This window comes from Catharus ustulatus, chromosome 2, assembly GCF_009819885.2.
Source record: "Catharus ustulatus isolate bCatUst1 chromosome 2, bCatUst1.pri.v2, whole genome shotgun sequence".
NCBI lineage: Eukaryota > Metazoa > Chordata > Aves > Passeriformes > Turdidae > Catharus > Catharus ustulatus.
This window is the reverse complement of record NC_046222.1, coordinates 60,424,541-60,444,849: the sequence shown is the minus strand read 5'-3', so window position 1 is coordinate 60,444,849 and position 20,309 is coordinate 60,424,541. Positions and strand designations below refer to the sequence as shown.

The following is a 20,309-nucleotide window of genomic DNA, read 5'->3' as shown; positions in this document are numbered from 1 at the left end:
TCAAGATATTTCTATTACAATCTCCACCTCTGGTTCATTTGGAGTAGACCATGGGGTTTAAAATAGCAGTTAATTCTTCTGCTTGCCCTGCTCTGGCTTGGACTTTTCCACAGACCACAGTCCCTTAGGAGTGTACCTGCTGCAAGTGAAGCCGTATCTATCAAGCACAGACACCTCAGGGGTCTGTCTACCTGCTGTGGCATGGACTTACCCACAGCCACAGTTGCTCTGAGGCAGACCAGTTTCAGCATGGTCTGTTCCATGCCTCATAATGCCAGAGATGTGTCTGCTCCAGTGTGGCCTTACCCGTGACTGCAGCCCCTCCAGGGGTGCATTTGCTCTCTCCTGGGCTTATCCACAGCCACACACTTTGGGGTACTCTTCCATGACCTCAAGCACAGCCACTGATGTTTCAAGGTGTGCCTTCTCCAGGATGGACTTACCCTTGGGCCACAATCCCTTCAGAGGTCCAGCTGCTGTGGCACAGACGTAACCACAGGCACAGATACAGTGAGATGTACCTGCTCTGGCATGGCCTTATCCAGGGCCACAGATGCCTCAGGGTGTCCAGCTCCCACATGGACTCACTCACAGATCAGAAGCCCTTCCACTCGAGTTCACACCAGAGATGCAGCCTGTCCAGAAGAGCAGCACAACCGCAGCAGCTCTGGCCATCTGCCAGCCCGACGCATTGCCATGGCTGTTATCGAAATGTTCCCAGGCACCGCAGAGTAAGGTGATAAGCAGCACAGCAGTGCAGTGAGCAGCCACTAATGAGCACTACACTCAAGCAAGCAAGCCCTATGGCAAACAGGAGCCTGTCAATTTATAGCAAAACAGCAATAATTGCTATAAAATCGATTGAGCACATTCCAATCACATCTGGTGGTCTTTGAGCCCCACAGCAGGCAACAAAAAGGACTGTTGTGGTTTAACCAGGCAGCTGCTAAGTGCCACAACAGCCATTTGCTCTTATTTCTCTTTCCTTCCCCAACAGTTACTTCCTTACTCCCCCACAGTGGGATAAGGGAGAGAATCAGAAATCTCGTGCATTGAGATAAAGACAGTTTAAGAGAAGCAAAACAAGGAATCCATTCACCACTCCCCGTGGGCAGACAGGTGTTTGGCCATCTCCAGGAAAGCAGGGCTGCACCACATCTAACAGTGATTTGGGAAAACAAACACCATCATTCTGAACTTCCTCTCCTTCTTCCCCCAGCTCTATACGCTGAGCACAACACCGTATGTTACAGGATACCCCTATGGTCAGTTGGGGTCAGCTGTCCAGGTTGTGTCCCCTCCCAGCTCCTTGTGCACCCCCAGCCCTCTCTCTGGTGGGGTGGGGTGAGAGGCAGAAAGGGCCCTGACTCAGTGTCAGCCCTGCTCAGCTGTAACAAACACATCCCTGTGTTATCAATGCTGTTTTGGTCACAAATCCAACCCATTGCACTGTACTGGTTAGTCTGCAGAAAATTAGCTCTACCCTAGCTACAGCCAGCACTCTCAAGTACTTATAGAGACCCCAAAATCTGAATCACCCAGACTTGCCTCAGAATTATTTGCCAAAAATATATTGGTTTAAAAAAAAAAAAAAAGCGAGGACAAAAGAAGACCAGCAACCTGGTCTCAGTGATAATTTGCTTTGATCAGTTTATCATATTGCCGTTAAAAATAAAGCCAGCGTGTAGCTAAGTGACAAGAAGAAATTAAGTGACAAACAGCTTGACTATAGCTGAAGTTACTGAATTAGAGATACACAGAGAATAAAAAGCTTGAAATATAAAAGATAGGTCACACTTAATATGACTCTCAGTGCAGATGAAAACATCTGCATCTCAGAGTTTGTAAAAAAAAAAAAATTTGGTGGAAAAAGACAACACTCTTGACCAGTGATAACATTTGATTTAAAGCCCTCTGAAAAATTATTTGTTCTAGAACAAAAGCAAAAATCAAAACAATTCATTCCAGAAGTATTACAACATAACTGACAAACATCTACTCTTTGTCTGGATTTCAAGCACAATTTTAGGCAATTTGAATCCGTTTCATGAAGAGGCTGCCGCTTTGACAGAGCTATTGCTAAAATCATCTCAGCAACAAAGCATTGCTTGGCCTCATTTTAGCAATTAGTAAACAGCTCCAAGAACCAGCTCCACAGTTTAGAACTGCTCAGTACATAAATGATCAGATTTGCCAGCACTGATTTGCCACTGTTTAGTACAGTGCACTAAAATTACTAATGTATTACCTAACCAAAATCCTGAAGCCTTCCAAATCCTTTATTAAATAATAGTTAAAAAAAAAACAAAACAAAACTTGAATTTAGAATATGTTGACACAGTTCTTCAAAGAAATAAAACCAGAGGTCAATTTCATCTTTACAAAAAGAAACCAAAAATTCTTCACAAAATGAAGTGGGTGAAAAAGCTGATCTGTGTAAGTATATAAAAAAGTCAATTTTCACAATGTTATGGCCTAGAAGTGCTAAGCAGACAGAATATAAAGGCAACTGGAGACAATTAAGCCCTTTAAAAAGCACCAAAATTAGCATGCCTTTTGTCAGATCCAAATAATTCAAGTGTTGTTCTGCCACAAAGGCCATCAATAATTTCTAATTTTAGCTCAATCCATTAAAAAGAAAAATCCTGCATTTCTCTCTGCTGTTTCCTCATTAAGATTGCTCCTAAGTTGTACACCAGATATGAATTCAAGTTCACACTCCCATGAAGACACACTCACACAAGCACTTTACTATGGCAATCCCAATAAAGGCAATTCAACTACTTGTGATTCAGCTAAGCAGTGCCTGAACTGCTACATGGTAAGTACCCACCAAAAGCAAAAATCTAGCTATAAATTACACAAGAGTGACCTGTCCTGCCTTTGAACCCTCAGCTTTCTAGTTTCCTCTGCTTCCCTTGATTACTCTCAGTAACAAGAAGCTCCACAAAAATAGTATCTCCTGATTTTCAGTACATGGAGTAAACAGTCATATGACCCTATTAAAAACCCTTTGCAATTAACCCTTATATTTTAAGTCAAATTAATTTCTTGTATTCATATTTTGAGTCACTGCTGCAAAACTGCAAATTCCTTTGCTCCCCTGGTTGCAGCGTATCGATCACACCTTCACCACTCACTCACCTAGGAATTCCTAAGTTGAGATTCAGTTTTACTAGTTTTACAGTATTACTAAACAAGCATTTTTTCCAAGCTTACACACACGAAAGTGGAAATTATTCTCAATGTTTTTCAGAGGGCAGAATTAATACTGTAGTACAGGCTGACCTGGTGGGATAGCTGCAGTGTTTACTGCCTTTGTCACCTCGAGTTAGGGGTGGGAACTGTGCCAGCATGGGATGACCCATACACAGGCAAGAGCAGTTTGCCACCAGGAAACAACTTATATATTCATATACAACAGGTATCTGCAGCCCTGACCTTATAGGACTGGACCAGAGCCAGCATTTTGCTTAGTCAGGTGCCCTACTCCGTCCCCCTTCAACTTCAGTATCTGCCTGGTTTAAAGAGCTGTGCAAAGCACGAGCTGCATTTTTAGCTGAAATTAAAGATCTAAAGCCAACAGGCAGCATCTTGCACCAAGACTTAGGCTTCCTGACCTTACCACCCATGTAAAACTGCATTGCAACATCTTAAAAGTGGCTGTGGTTAACACCAGTACAATATACAAACAGTGATTTATCAACATTGTATGCTTTATTGAAAGTTGACAAGTGCAACAGTTAAATACATTGACGTGTTACAACTGTAGAGAACATGCACAAAAACATATGCATACTACTATACAGATCATATGCAAAAAATCCATACTGGGAAATCCAATTTTTTTTTTCTTTAATTCTTTGCTAGCAGGGCTTGATAGTTTTTGGAGTGGTTTTTCCCATCTTGAACCAAACTACAATGAACAATGATTTACTTCAAGATAATCAGCAGCCAGGGAACTTCAGAAGTTACACAAACAGCATTAATTTGCCAAATTCTGAACAGTTGCTTAGGTGCATTCTTATTTATGTAGCATAAAAAAAAACTTTTCAAACTTCTTCAGATCAGCCAATGAAACAACTAAACTTCAATCTGTACAACCTAAATAGTTACAGTTTTCTATTTTACAAAGTAATTACACTAAATACACAAATATACAGTAGGCAAATAACCTTCATTGTAATTATCCTATGACCCAACAACTGTATTGTCACCTACCTGTTTTCTATATATAATACAGCTTTATGCACCTGTCCACTGCTTCAGAAAACGGTGCAAATATTTGCACTTAAGGTTTCAGGTGACAATTAAGTATTAAACACTGAGATTACCTTTCTCCCTCTTCCTCTTAGATCCTCCTATGCACCAGTCCACACTTTGGAACCCCAATGCACTACAGGGGGTTGAGCCATCACTTTACTCCAGTCTATTTCTTCACGTTTCCAAGCTTGAAAAGCACTTGTATCAGCAGTAGCACTGGATGAGTGAAGATTTAAAAACAAACAAAAAAAAATTTCAGGCATGCAGCTTCGTTTCTCAGCCATTTGCAGAAGCTGCTCAAGTCCCCAGTGTACTTGTGCTAATTCTCTGGAAGTTTATTTTATTCAACCAACCTAAGAACACAGACTCCTTCAAGCCAAAGGGGTAAGGGAGGCAAGAGAGAGACAGATGAGTGTGTAATACAAGGGGGAGAAGCCTCTCCTGATGTGTGCAAGGCATGGAGTCCTCAGTCTGGGTTGCAATGTGCACTGAAATGGATGAAGGGTGGCTGTGGCGGATTCCCGCTAGTCCTCCTCGCTCTGGGCAGTCCAGAAGCCAGCAATCATGACGGCAATGACATCTTGAGCTATGCTGAAGGCCCTGAGCCCTGTGATGCCGGCTGAGCAGGCTGCTGTGTTGTCCCTTGTGACTGGGAAGAGGAGGGTGGAGAACCAGTCTGCAGCTGTGCTTGGAACTGGGCAAGCTGCTCGGGGCTGGCAAGTGTTTTTAGCAGAGTGTTTTCTTGCTCCAGCTGCGAGTTCTTCTCTATGAGCTCTTTGATTTGCTCTTTGAGGACCTCCACTTCCTCCCTCACTGCATACATCAAGTGACTCTTTACCAGATCCTGAAATGCAGAACAGCGTGTGCGTTAGGAAAGCACCGCAGCGGGCCGGGGGTGCCAGCCCGCCCCGCCGAACAGGCAGCAGACCCCGCTATGGAGAGTGCCGGTGCGTCCCTGTGCCCGGGCAGCGCCGTCCCGGCCGGGGCCGTGCCGGACCAGGGCCGTGCCACACCGGGCCGGGTCCGGGCTGTCACCGCCGACACTCACGTGCGGCGCGGGCTGCTCGGCGGCCCCGCCCCCGCCCAGGCCCCGCCCCCCCGCGCGCCGGCTGCAGCCAGTTCTGGGCGCAGGTTGCCGCATTTCCCTCCCTCCCGCCGTCCGCGCGCGGCCGCGAGTGACGTCAGAGCGCGGCGCGGCCAATGGGCGGCCGAGTTATTTATAGCCGGGAGTTAAAGGCTCGGAGTTTGCCTAGCAACAGCCGGAGAGGCTCCCGGGAGAGCGGCTCCAGGCACCGCTCCAGTAACAAAGGGCGGCCGGGCCCCCGGCTCCGCACCGGGCGGGGGCCGCAGCAGCGGCCGCGGCGGCCCCCGAGGTGAAGCCGCCGGCTCCGGGCACCGCGGCGCCTGTGCCGCCCGCGGGGAGAAGGGCGCAGCGGCGGGGATGCCCCGGCTGCAGCCCGCGGGGGATGCGCTCGCTAAGCTTGCGCTCGGGGGAAGAGTTAAATAAAATGCAAAGTACCCCCAAACGCCCCCTCTTTGGGACTGTAAAACCCCACAAATACGCTCCGCTTTCTGCCCAGCAGCGCCCCTCTGCCGCCGCATGGAGCCGCGATCAATCGTTTGGGGAGGCAGGAGCCAAGAGCAATGCCGTCATTCCTTCCCAGGCATCAATACACAAACGCGCGCATTCCTCCCCGCGGGAAGCCTTTGATCAATTAAAAATAAAAATAACAAACAAAAAAAGCTCCCGAAACTGACCCCGTGCCTCCCCCTTCCGTCCCCGGCTCCGCTACCGAAACGCGTCCCCGCACGGGTTAAACACCGCCGCCGCATCCCCATATTGTTTACTGCTTCAAACACGAACAAGGTCTTATGCCCCATCCGTACGTACCATCGCTTGCTCGATTTTGTTGTCGATAGCTACTACGCTTGCACCAGAGGAGCTGCAAGAGAGAAAGAGAAGAAAAAAACATACAACATTAGCAGCGGCTGAATTATTTAAGACACAAGAGACGCGAGCATTGGTAGCCAGTTGGCTGAGAAAGTCATCCTCACGCTGCCCTGCCGCCGCCTCGCCAGGATGCTCTAATGCAGCAAAGCAACCTGTAAAGCCGCACCGAGCCCCCCGCCCGCAGCCCGACCAGATATCCCCACAGTTTGCCCCACGACGGACCACAAAGATGGAGCTCAATCGCAGGCTGCGGCAGAAGCGCCGGGCGCCGCGGAGGGCAGCAGCTCCGGGGGGAGAGGCGGGCGCCGGTGCCGCCGCTGCGGCTCCCCGGACAAAGGAGCCAGCCCGGCGCTCACCTGCCCCGCTACCGCCGCGCCAGCAGAGCCGCTCGGACACAACACTTATTTACCTACTGTCGAGCCTCAGAGACGAGTTGTCGGTGCCCAGCAAGGACGATAAGAACGAAATCGAGAAGTGTCTTAGTTGATAAACTCCTAGATCCATTGCCACCGGTCTACAACATTGGGCATTCATGCAACCGCGGCCAGAAACGCTCCCCGGAAAAAAACGAAAATCAGGTCTCGCTCCTCCCGGAGGCGTGTGTGCGTGCGGGGCCGCTCCGCCGGGCGAGGCGGGGCCGGGACCCTGCGGGACCCTGCGGGGCTGCGCTCGGCCGGCTCCGAGCGGGGTCAGCGCTCCGCCGCGCAGCACAAAACCCGGGTATCCCGGCCCCCCCCATCATTTATGCGCCGGCGCCGGCTCCCATTGGCCGCGCTGCCCAGGCCCCGCCCCGCGCATCTCATTAGCGCGCCCCCCCCGCCGCGCGCGGCCCGGGCCGGCGGCGCCCACGCGGGACGGTCCCGCGCGCGGGGAAGGGTCCTGAGGGAGGTGGGGGCTCGCTCCCGCCGCGTGCGCGAGCCCCGGCACGCGCCCTGCCTAGCCCGCAGCGCCGCTCGCGCTGCCGGCCCCCGCCCGCACCAACGGAGGGGCATTAAAAAATAACAATTAAATTTAAAAAAACCCAAAAAATAAAAGAAAATGCAAAGAAAGAAAGAAAGAGAAAATAACAATTAGCGGGCCCGGGGAGCGGAGGGAAGCCCCGCACGGCGCGGCGGGAGCGCGGGACGCGCCGAGGGGCCGCCCGTGGCCGCGCCGACACCGCCACCTATCGGCGCCGGGCAGCGGGAAAGTCCCGGGCCGGCTCCCACGGCTCGTCCCGCCAGCCGGACCCCTGCCGAACCTCTGCCTCGCCCAAAACCCGCACACTGCAGCCCCGCAACGCGGAGCCCAGGCCCGGCAGCGCTGCTCGCTTCGCCCGTGCCAAGCGGGAAAAGCAGGATACCCACACATTGTAGATACAGCTCTTTCAGACACCTACGGTCCCCCCCTTTATCCCTCACACACACCCTACCAGCCCATAAAGCCATTTATGAAAAAAAATGCAAAAAAATATGCAACCACCGATCAGCTACAAAAGTACATATGGCACAAACCTGTGGACTTGTAGCAAGCCGACTGATACACTATTCTACAGTAACAGGGAAAATGCCTATTCACTTATTTTTAGGTTGCACCATAAAGCACTTGGTTTTAAAAGTTGCAGCACATGCGTTAATAATTTAGGAAAAGATCCTTCTCCCATCTAACTGTGGTGTTTTTCTCAACAAATGCTATGCTGTCATGCATCATGGAACACAGCAGCTACATTCAGTGCCTGCCCAAGTGATCTTCTCTACCAGTACCAGCTTAGAAAGAGAACCAAGGCTGAACCAGAAGACCATGAAATACTGTCACGAGAAACAGCCAGCCTCTAAAACCACTCTTTTCTAGACCTGCACTTTCAGCAGGCGTTACATTAACTTAAAGGTGCAAAAAAATAAAGTAAAAAACCTCTTCCGTTTTCTATAGCAATCTTCTCCAAGAGCTACAAGTCACATACATCACAGGTGCTGCTCCCAGAGAAGCAGGAAAGCCAGGAGGCACAGAATAATCATCTTAAAGCTAAATTTAGCATTTGCGTATCTGCATCATCCTTCTTAGTTTATTTATGTTGTCCTAGACTACTATTCTTTCATTCAATAATGCCAGCAGAGTAGTACAAACTAATCCTCTTCACAGGGAGGTCACATTTAAGAATAGGAATTCCTTACAGCCACTTTCCCGCTAGCAGAGAGGGTTCACATCCCACAAGGGCACAGCTCTCATTCCACCCTTTGGATATGTGGGGAATTTGCACGGGATAGCACCTAACAGGCTGACAATTCAAGGAAGTGTTTTAGAAAAACCCTTCCCTGTCCTGACTTGCCAACTCGTGACAGCAAGTAAACTGAAGCAATGCATTCTAACACGTGCATGGGGCTGCAGCTTCCCCCTGCAGAGGGACAAGCACCAGGACCCACGTGCTGTGCTGTAGGAACACTTCCCACAGCACTTTCTCTGCAGAGGTTACTCACTGCACACGGTGGTACTCATGGCCTTCAGTGAGCAAGTGATCCCTTTAACAGAGTGCCAGCAGCACATCATCTGTACTGCAATCTGCATCAACTCCTGTCCTTGACTTGATCTCAATTAATGTTTTATGACAGGCTGGGCTTCAAAATCAGTAATGTCTCAAATGACTCCTCCCCATGGCAGTTACTCAGCACAATTAACAAAATGGCAGGTGGATAAAAGCTCTCGGACAAACTCTGTCCCTTGTAATTCTTTATCAGAAAAAGGGCAGAGCGGGTGTGAAGACAGGTAAGTCCCACCACTGCTAATCAGATTCTTACAAAAGAACTTGAAGATGGCAAATTCACAGGCCTGAACAGACATATCCTCAAAACTCTGCTTTGCTGTTGGAGGAGAGGCAGCAGACAACTCTACGTAGTTTCATTCACACGTGTAGAAATAAAGTCATGGATGCATTCCAAGAGGGTTATTGGCTCTGCCATAACTGCTGATAATTATCAAATGCCATTATTCCATTTACAACAGAAAAATTATTCTCAAACTAAATTAACAACACTGCCATCTTTAATCTATATTAATCACATATGATCTTAAATCAAATTCCCACTAAACTCTTTAACCATCTTCCATTAACTTCAGTGGGCTTTTAACAAAATCTGTCATTTATTTTTAGATGCCTACAAGCAGAGTTGTGATTCAACAGAAAGCTGTCAGCTGCGTAAGTAGGACTGCATATTAATATGCATGTTCTGCTTTGCCCACTCTGTAAAAAAGCAAACCATGAGCGTCCCTTTATGGCTGAGAAAGCAGATCATCTAGGATATAAAAAACCCCATGATATAAATTACTTTAATCTCCAAAATTGGGGTGAAATTTTTTGGGAGGAGGGGACAACACCATCTCCGATGATCTCATTTCAACACCCCAACATCTGCCTGACAAGAACATACACTGAACTTTAAGGACTGTGTTTTTGCTGTTTTTTAACAAATATTAAATAAAAATATATATGGAAGATTTATATTAAATAAAAATATATATGGAAGATTTAAGGAAGATTTTCCTCTAGAAGGTTTTGTTACTCAAAACCTTCTAACCACCTCTTTTAATACCTCATTAACAGATAATATACGATCCTCCTCTTCTGAAAAAGCTTAAATTCCTGGGAGAAGAGGTGAGAAAAGCTGCAGAATTCCTCGGTTTGGTTAAGACGCCCTAGGTCTGCACTGGGTTGAACAAATTCGTGCCCCCGTTAGCACAGGCTTTGGAAGCCGCGTATCTACAGAGCACCCCAGGTGTTCACACACTGCATAAAGTAACAGAAGAAGACTGGAGATGAGCTGCTGAGAAATCAGCAGGGTAGAACACAATACAGCAAACGAGTAGCTCATCAGCATCTTCGATGCTCATATAAACCGACTTCTTAAATTGAACATATTGACTACACACAGTAGTCAATGACTTCGTAGCACGTGTCATCTTCTGTAATATTTCAGCTCTTAAACACTGTTTCTCCCACTAATTTCCTCTTGTCTCAATTTATTCATGCTAAGCACTTGAAAAAAGTGTTCATCTTAAACACATAATGAGGTAAACCAACACAGAATCATTCTGTCTCTATGCAAGTCTGGTTTGTCATATTTCTCCATGTGTGTTAAAAAGTTCTTTAACTGAAAACATTTACCTTTTAAGTACCTTGTCAGCGTATGCTCCCTTCAGATGACAACATTAAATGCCCTCGATAAGCATCTTCTGAACATAAAATGAACCTCATCTTTTGATGATGTTACAAAGATACCACATCAGAAACCATATTAGAAAAACAGCAACTGCTGCCACAGCACACTTTCATCTTAGGATCAGACAGGCTCAGAACTTGTGAACTTCAACTATGGTTTTCAACTGCAGAATGCAAGTACTGAAGAGGTTAAAAATAAAATCTGCTATTTACTCAAGAAAAGGCTACAGCAATTAGATTCTACCTGACATCTGACTGTGCATTCCACTTGGCATCTAAAAATGGTGAATAAATGGCAGAGTACTATTCTGCCTTAAAATTCATAGATTCAAAATTCTTTGTGTAGTGACAGCAACTCCCCCAGCATCCAACTTATGCTAAATTGCACCAAGCTAGTAACAGAGAAAAGCTCTGGCTGTACTTGACATCAAGGACTAAAGGTTTTTTTTTTATTTGTTTCAATATGCCATTTTTTTTTCTTCATCTCAGTAAAGGTGCATAACAGGAGAAGCTGTCTAACAAACTTTCTTTCCCACAGTAAATCAAATATTTTTAACAGACTAAGGACCAAAAAAAGAAAAAAACAAACAAACAAAACAACCCCACCCACACAAGCCCCATCTTCAGATAGCCTAAATAAAGATCACAAAATCTCAGTCAACTTCCTTTTCCAACTCCAAACCTTTAGCTAAGATCTTGATTTAAAGAAACCAAGCCACTAGGAACTTACTGCTTAGGTCCAAAAGATACATATTTTATTTCTACATTGAATTCTGCTATTTCAATGTATATACTTCTGCTAAATTCAAAAAGTTCTTTCTACAAGACAGTATTCTCTGTTTTCTTAAATGTGAGCTTTTCCTCCCCCACAGTAATGTTATTTGCATCTATAATTTAGTTTATTAGTTTGCTAGAAATTGTAGCTTGGTTCCATGAAAAACAGATAAAAGGGAAAGCTATGCAAGATGCTAGTGAAATGAAGTGCTGTATTTGTAAATACTACTCTTTTTTTTTCCTTTTTCCCAGATGTGCAAGCATAACTAAATAAATATTTAGTGGAAAGAATACACACACCCTACTGGGGCTCTGGAAATAACCTGACAGTATCTCTGATCACAGTGCATACGCAGAAGTATCATGCTGTGAGCTCTGCACAAGAGACAGAAGGCTGCATTTAAAGCAAGAAGATAACCATGTAAGATCAAAAGGAAAACAAGGAGAGGTTCTCACTGGTTCCTCTGAGGATATCCACTTTCTCTTTGACAGGCAACTAATTGCGAAGTCAATCCTGGTTCTTTTTAATGAGAATTATAATGATGCTACCAATTTTAATGCTGACAAAACAAAACATACTGTCTATAATCAAGTATCTGGATATAGCCAAACAAAGAGATGACCCACTTGTTACCCATCAGAGAGAACTCTGCAGGGAAATATGAGCCATCTAAAAGCAATTTTGATGCTTGGAGAGGGATGTATGGCATCCCCTTTCCTGAGATCATCCGTAGATAACCATCTAGAAGTGCAGCTGAGATGAAGGTCTGTGTTCTGTACATATCCAATGAGATTCAAAGTCCCCTCACAGAGCCAGCTGAGGTTTATCGTAACTCAAAACCTGAAATTACATCCAGATGCTACTCCACTTCAATTTAAAGAAGTTACAGATTTGCAGTAACATGAAGCTTGGGAATCATAGGTTTTCCTGATTTCAGAAACCTTTAAATGAGTAGGTGTGAAATATTTAACTTTACTACAGGGGAAAGCCCTCCTCCACAGCATACCATAAAGTGCCCTTGATCAAGGACTGCAAAGGAAAGAATCCACCAACATGTTACCATCCTAGAAGTTTTAAGTGAGACATCTGAGCCAGGAATTGATTTTCTTTCCTCCAGAAAGCTGCACACAACATGCTGACATTGTCCCCAGGATGGATGTGAAAAAGAAGTTTAGTTTCATAAAGCAGCATATATAGAAGAGTGATAAAATGTTACAACCTTTAAGTGTCACTACCCAAATTTATTTTTCCTTTACATGAAATTTGGCCTTAATAATTTTAGATTTAATGCATAGAAAGTGCGCTGAATTCCCTGATCATCTGTGTACCTTTCATGTGTAAATGTTTTTCTCAAAGGCAAGGACACCCCGAAGTAAAAACCACTTACACAAATATTTAATCCCCCTTATTCTAGCTGTAAAACAGATTTTTCAACCACATACCCCAAAATTAAATGAAGAGGGAAGGAAAGAGTCACTGGAGCATTTTAAGTTACACTTAACATTACAAACATGGCAAGTATAGGGAGTGATTTGGCACACTGGCATGACAAGCTTTTGGAAAGATGAAATTCTCTGTATTAAAAGGCTTCTCTGACCCAGGGGACAAACAGCCCAGGAGGGACTACAGGACAATGGCTGACACCCATCCATCCCAGCTTACCTTCAATATAAGTACACAGTGGGTTCAGGAGTTAAATTAAAAACCAGCCAAATTAACCTGTAACTAAGAAGGGTCATCTTCTATTATTTTTGAACTTGTATTATTTTCTGTTTCCTCAAGGCTGCAGAAAAGCCACACCAAGTCTCATGACGAAATGGGAAAACCATGCCTCGCTGAGTACTGCTAATTGTGGAAGGAGATGGAGGATCTTAAGGCCCTTCATTTCCCCTGTCCCTAGCCCAATGTAAAGTTTACACCCATTACGCCTTTTTTTTTAAACTCCTTAATCCATTCCTTCCTCCCACCTCCTCCTCTGTTTCTAATTGTTACCCTTGAAACTATATTGAAAATTTTGCAACAGCTAATAATTTAGTTATGCTTATTTAAAAAGTATTTATACAACATTAACAGCTGGTCTGCACTTCCCACTGAGAATCATTTGCCCTTTGGTGGCTATTTTTTGGTGCAGCACTTGACATTAAGCCTATATTTGCTACAGAAGCCTATCACACTAAAGCAAACTCAGGGTTGCTAGGATCAAAGCCAAAACCTCTGCAACTAACTAGAGTTGTCCTGTGGTCTTCAGGAAGCTGGAAATGCATTTTCCTACCCCACCTTTTACAGAAATTAGTAAGAGCAGCTGATGAAAAGTACAGAAAACAAACGTAAGTCCTCACTGTGGGAAAGGAGCGCTCGGGATTTGGAATCCCATCTGCCCTGAATGAGGATGAAAATCGGCCACTTCTCAGCTTTTGTGGTGACAGATCCCTCGTTACCACCCTGCTGTGCAGAACCATTTTAAGGTCATTCTGTTAAATAATAAACTCCCAACACTTCAACTTGTTTACACGTATAGAAAAATAAAGACAATAAGCTGAATGCCACGCTTCTTCCTCAGCAAGTACTTCAGGCAACTTCAGACCTCTACCCAGCTGCCCATTTACACTCCCACAGTTTCAATCTCTGCAATCACTAGCAAATAGCTTCACATGTATCACGTAGTATCAACGATCTGGTAGGTAAATGGCTTTAAGATTAACTCCCCTGGCTCCAGTGAATTCATATGACACACATTTGAAATGTGTATTTCCTAATCTCTGAGTGGTCAAAATACTCCACTCTAGTAATGCTACAACACACAGTTTATAATAATTTGGTGACTTCCTAAGAAAAATAAAAGGGAAAAATTCAAGACCTGTATCATCCAAGAAGAATTGTACTTTAACGGGCTGAATTTACTGTAGCCTATTTAAAGGTATTTTTCTACCTGAATGGTCACTTTCATTTATAGAAATCAAACCCCATGTACTTCCAACCATTCAGGAAGCAGGGGGAAAATTTTCACAAACAAATAAGAATGTGACCTGATTTACTGCACAGTGCCCCAAAATCTTACTTTCCTTTAACAGTCACTGAGTTGAGCACTTGTGGCATAATTTCCTGCCTAACATGTACCCTCCCCCCCATCTGTGAAAACAAGTATATGAGAGTAATTTGATAAATGCCCGTGCTTCAGCTCAGTACAGCATTGAGAAACAGGTACAGCTCAACTCTGGAGTGGGAAAGCATTCCCAGGGTTCTTAATGCAGGCACAGCTTCAGTGATTTAAGAGACACAAATCCTGCTGACTCACAATCACAGAAATCCCATCAGAGTATCTCCATTTACACTCTCCTTGCTGAAGGAATAATTTGAAAGCAATACTGATTTGAAATAGAATACAAGATACCTGGGAAAGTATGTAGGACTATGAAATGAGGTGTGCTTCAAAACTTAAAAATTACCTAAAGAACAGATTGACTGAAATTTTAATTTGACCTGACTGCCTCATGGCTTTAGGGATGTATTACCCACTTTAGCACAACACTTCGTTCTTGAAACCCTGCCATGCTGCAAACCTAAGAGAACAGAACACAGATGTGCTGGCTCAGCATATTTTGAACACGTCCCTGGAGCACCTTCTAGGCCAGAGACTGCAAAGAGCTGGCATGGGTCCAGGTCATCTACAAACGGCAGTGTATCCTGAAGTCCTGGTTCTCCTTCAAATGGGATCCAGCCTTCCTCAGTACCCTACTGATCCTGTAAAGGAACCTCAGGCAGTAAGAAGCTCTAATTTTCCACTGGACAGCATCTTCCAGCTTAAAAGCAGCAAGCACCTCAAGACTGTCGGGATCTGTGGTGGCCGTGCAGGGCACACACCTCTGACGTTTAGCTGCCCTTGAGCCAGACATTCTGCAAACAGTAGAAGGCGTTCTCTTTATCTTTTAATACACAACTTGCAAAGGAAAGATTACAGCATATCATTTCATACCTAATCAGTATCTGGGTAATCGTCTTTATGCAGCGATGGCTAAATTTACGAGTGGCACCCTGTTTATGAAGCATTCCTGTCCTCTCCCTAAAACTGCTGATGCATACTTTTTGGTGGATATCCACCTAAACCATTTAATTAGATGTCCAAGGGGTTTCTGTATGTACCAGCTTGTGTATATACTATGTCAGGCACCTAACACTTCTGAAAAACAATTACTTCACTCTCCAGAAACCACTATCGTTATAATGACACCCTGAACCTCGGTGGCTTAAAACAATTTAAAACAAAACCCAATCCCCACAAAAATAAAACCAAAGTAACTGCAGTATCAGAAATCTGAGTAACCCAGTTAGAAATGCATGGAGTCCGAAACAACTCCCAGGAATGTTTCCTCATTCTTACACAGGGTGTTAGCCCAGTAGCCACTCTTCTACAGCATCAACACGATGAGCTGCCGCACTACTCTCAATATACCGGAAGGAGAGAAAATCCCTACAGCAACACAATTTAAATCCCCTCTTCCAGCTCCACTGACAGAGCCAGGGAACCACTGCTGTCCACCAAGCACAGAGGACAGAAGGATCTCTTCTAAAACCCACACTAGGCAACTTCCCATCCAGAAGGCATGCCTCCTCCCACACATGGTACAGAACAGAGAAATTCCTCTTAGCTACTACTAATTGATAGAGGCCCTTGCCAGGTGGACAGCAACATCAATCAGCAGCTCAGGTACAAACAATCATGACAACTATAAACAAAAATATTTGTAAGTGAATGTCTGAGTCACAGAGTAGCACTGCTGCCACTCAGATAGGCTCCTGACTTTAATTAGTTTGCCCAAACCTGCTTTACAGCCCCATTTCTAAAGAACTCAGCATTTTAAAACAAGTTGTCAGTAAACTGAAGCAGGTAAAAAAGAAACATTAAACTGATTTTAAGGATGGGGGAATTTACTTAAACTGATGAGACTGAAGGATGTCAAGGTACTTGAAAGGATCCTTTAAATCCTTGGGAGGACTGAGATGTGATTTGAGTGAAAAATCACCTTTAAGTAGAGAAAACACTAGGTTTAAGAGGCTATCAGACTTTTGTTTTATTTCTTCCTATTAGAGTACAACTAACTAATATTCGCCTAATGATGAATTAAAGCTGCCTTTTTAAAAAGAGTAAGAACATTAGCTATAAATACAGTGGGTTTTCTATCCCTTGATACCACAGAATCATAGGATCATTTAGGTTGGAAAAAACCTTTAAGACCATTGAGTCCAGCTGTAAAACCTAACATTGTAAAGTCTACCTGTCAGAAACTAGATGCCCATCACTCAGGTATGCTTTAAATGAATTTAAATTACTGATGTTCTGATAGGGATGACCTAAATATAACAGCAACAGATGTTTTCACACCTGCCTTCAATATTCATATATTTTAACCAACTAAGGCCCACTTTACCCACTCTGAGTATTAGCAGGTGTACCCAGTGTTCCCTCCTTCCAGTTTATGCCATAATCAAAGGCTGCAGCATCTTCTGACCTGTGTTTATCTCCGCCAACCCACTCTGCTTACATCTTCTGCACTTCCAACCAAGTGTCAAAAAGAAACATGGAGGATGCCACACCACCATTCATTCAATATGAACATGGAAAGATGGTGGTGTACATCCAAAGTGGACACAGTCACCTGTCTGCACAAGAATACAGGAAGACTCCACAAGAAGATGGAGCTCCTGCACACCCATAGAATCACAGTTTCCAGCAGTCCAGTGCTAGACAGCTCCCCAACAGCACACAGGGATTAGGGATTACTTTTCCAAAACAACTTAGTGGAGCTCCAGAGAATAAAGTCTGAATCTTGGACTTCATACTGGCAGCCAAACTTGAAATTAAGAATGCACAAAGTGTTTAATTTTATTAGGAGTACAAGTCGTCCTCAGTATGTTGTAAACTGCCCCTGAACAAAGACTGCAAGCAGAAAAAGATTCGCCAACTGTATCCATATCCTCTAAGTTCTAAATGAGATGCCTGACCCCAGAATTGCTTCTCTTTCCTCCAGAAAGCCACACACAACTGCACTCACTCTCAAATTATGCATCTACACCAGAAAAAGCAAAATGCTTCTTTGACCCATGCATTCAGCAGGGTCAGTTTTGGGTAAAAAAACATATAGCCACATGCAATATTAGCCAAGAAAGGAACCTTAGCCCAGAAAGGCTGCCATTTGCAATGGCCATTTACCATTTGCTATTTATGGTGACACAATAACCAGCCAACCTGAATTCACAGAACAAGGAGAAAAACAACATCTCCGCAAGAGAAACTAAAGGAAACAAAACCAAATGACAATAGAAAGTAGTTTATAGAGTAAGCCTACAGGACAAACTGTCCACATTTTCTGTATAATGCTAACAGATGGAGACCTTGGTTTATGACTAGAGGTGCTACATCATGCTCCTGTGTGTATCAGAAAGTCAGTCACAACAAAACCTTTTAATAACACAGTAAGGTTAAAGAAAATTACAAGTCTACTCCACTACACCTTTTTCATTCCACATTCTATGGAATAGCTTGGTTGATGGGAGGAATCAACCTCATCAATACTACCTCCCTTGTTCAGAAATATATGATACCAGTCACTGCTGTATACATGTGTTGTTCACAAATAACAGGCCTGTTGCCATTATATATCAATTGCTATTATGAAATAATTCCATTATACTTTAAATTGCTGTTAGAGTATTTCCATTATACTTATCCTTAAGAATTCAGATTAATTTACTACAAGCTTACTGTTCATTTGAAAGTTCAACATGTTTACAGAAACTATCAATTAGTGAAAAAAATTAAAATGGAGCTTTTAAGAAAAAGTTCTCTAATGTGCAATTTTATATTCTTTAAAGTGACACCATTCATAGAGGAAAGCTGTTCTCCACAGGCAATACCACAAACATAACAAGACAAAAATAGGAAGTTAAATGTATTAGTTGAGATACATAAACATTTATATAAGATCAAGCGGTTTAGATTTTAAGGTTGTGGCATAACAAAAGCACCAGTTCAGAGATCAGAAGTTAGGAACAAATCCCATGCTCCCTCCCACAGATGAGTATTTTCCTCTGCACACAGAAAAACAACTCTCTAAAATGAAGAGTCAGGGCATTTTTTCCTTCCACTGTCATGTATTTTTAACTCAGTAAAATAATTCTTCCAATTCACCAAGTTACATGGTATTTTAAATATTAGAAAGAACCACATCAAAAACATGCAGTTCATATTTCACTGTTAATATGGAAAAGGAGGTTACAGAACACTAAGCTGCATTTGAATGCTCTCCAAACATTTAACAAGACTGATTAACTAAACTTTTCTTTAATCATATGACAGTACAGAAGATATTGTATATTATCTGTGAAAAGTATTTGAATGAATACAAACTTATTTGATTATGAGTTTAAAATCCTGTTTTTTCAAATTTCCTCTTTTGGTTTAATATTACATTACTTAGGATTTGTAATAAGTGGAATAATGTTTTTCGAAAAGAAGAAATAAAAACACTGTAAGAGCAAATGTTTTCTAATATAGATTATTTTAAATACCACAGTGAAGATATTTCAAGGCATGTAGATTTTCACTGAATAAGTAATCAACTCTGCATGACAGCATTCTCAACCAGTATGATGTTCCTAGCTTGAAATAGTTTTAACAAGTGCCAAGCATCTTGACTTAGAAGTACTAAATACTTGCACAAACAAAATAAAGCAACCTCCCCCAAAAAGTAAAACAAATAAATCAAGCATTTACATATTAAAAACTTTACAAATACCTCTTCAGATGCTGTTCCAGCTCCAAGAATAACACTTTCATGATTATTTGGTCAGGCACTTGTTTCTGGAGAAGTGCCACTTTCATTGATGTATCTGTTTAGTACCTGCTGATTAGCTTTCCCCAGATGGAGGGTCAGAGAAATACCTCTCAGTCCTTGGTGGCTGTAAGATTAGCATTAGCATTCCACTATTAACGACGGGTCCTGAATTCTGCAGCACTTTAAAGAATTGCAAAGCCTTGCCCGTTAAAGATTATCCACTTGCTTCAATTCAAAGTTTGCCGAGTTTAATACTGGTTGGTCATGATCAAGAAAAACAAGAAGGGCGAACAGTGACACCACAGATCCTGAGGTCACATGGTGTTCTGTTACATAAAGCATCAAAAGAGATTAAAATCTTCATGATTACGTTTTCAAATCTCAAACAAATGCATCTTCTCTCAGCAGTGCCAAATTGGCCAACTCTGAAGCTGATTCAACCTGCTCCCACTTTTTGTGAAGCATGTATTAATCACTACAGGTAGCTAATTCTGCTTAGAGAAAGGCAGCTCAATTCGTACTGTTTCTCAAATCAAAGTTCTAAGGCTTAATGGCAATTCTAATTAGACATAGAAATGACAGTAGCCTGTTTGCCAGAGAATATTTTACACAGACAAATCTGTCCGTCACAGCTACTTAAAAAAGAACCAGTGATGAGAGCTGGAGACATGTATCTAGTTAGTCAGATAAAGATAGCAACTCATCATGTATCAAGCCAAAATTCAATCAAATACTGCAAATTCTTCCTCACAGAAACAGATTGCCACGAGGAGGTTCTGGTGCATTGTAGTAACTCTCTGACATGTAATGACGAGCCTATATGCACAGATACCATTACCCAACATGGCTTCAACATAAGCATTTTCCTTCCTTGACCCTGTTGAATGCTTTTCAGAGGGAAGAGAAGTTGACTGCCCATAGTACATTGTAGAGAAGCAAAGATTCATTCCTTACTCCACAGGCCAGCTGCAGAGTGAGAGAAAACCCCTCACCAGGGAAACAGCCAGCCACTTGCAGTATGTGTGCAGGAATTGCCACCACACCACAGAGCATGGGCATTGATTACAATGGTTACACCCTTCCATCAGACCAAGACCTCACAAATGCAGAGACAGAACCAGAAACCCAGCCTAGCAAATGTTCCTCCAGTTTACTGCTGACTGCTAAAGTGATGTCAGATGAGTCTCCTCAAGTAGATTTGCCTTGCAAGAACACTTGGAAAGAAACCAAATGGAAGGGTAAAATAAGTTCTTAGAATCACAGAATGATCTGGGTTGGAAAGGACGTTAAAGATCATCA

At 43.4% G+C, this 20,309-nt stretch overlaps 1 protein-coding gene across 4 annotated transcripts in view; it reads right to left on the bottom strand.

Moving 5' to 3' along the window:
• Window positions 1-3,695: 3,695 nt before the first annotated feature.
• The window catches only part of TSC22D1 (TSC22 domain family member 1), a 91,859-nt gene continuing 75,245 nt past the window's right edge, over window positions 3,696-20,309 (bottom strand). For 2 of the 4 annotated variants that reach the window (XM_033053271.1, XM_033053270.1), the window contains 2 exons: window positions 6,155-6,206; window positions 3,696-5,107 (listed from right to left, as the gene is read on the bottom strand). In XM_033053271.1, the coding sequence (XP_032909162.1) occupies window positions 4,850-5,107; window positions 6,155-6,206 (310 nt within the window). In that variant the 3' untranslated portion in view covers window positions 3,696-4,849. Of the gene's footprint in view, window positions 5,108-6,154; window positions 6,207-6,623; window positions 6,928-20,309 lie in introns of those variants that run through there. The other 2 variants (XM_033053272.1, XM_033053273.1) reach the window with 2 other exon arrangements.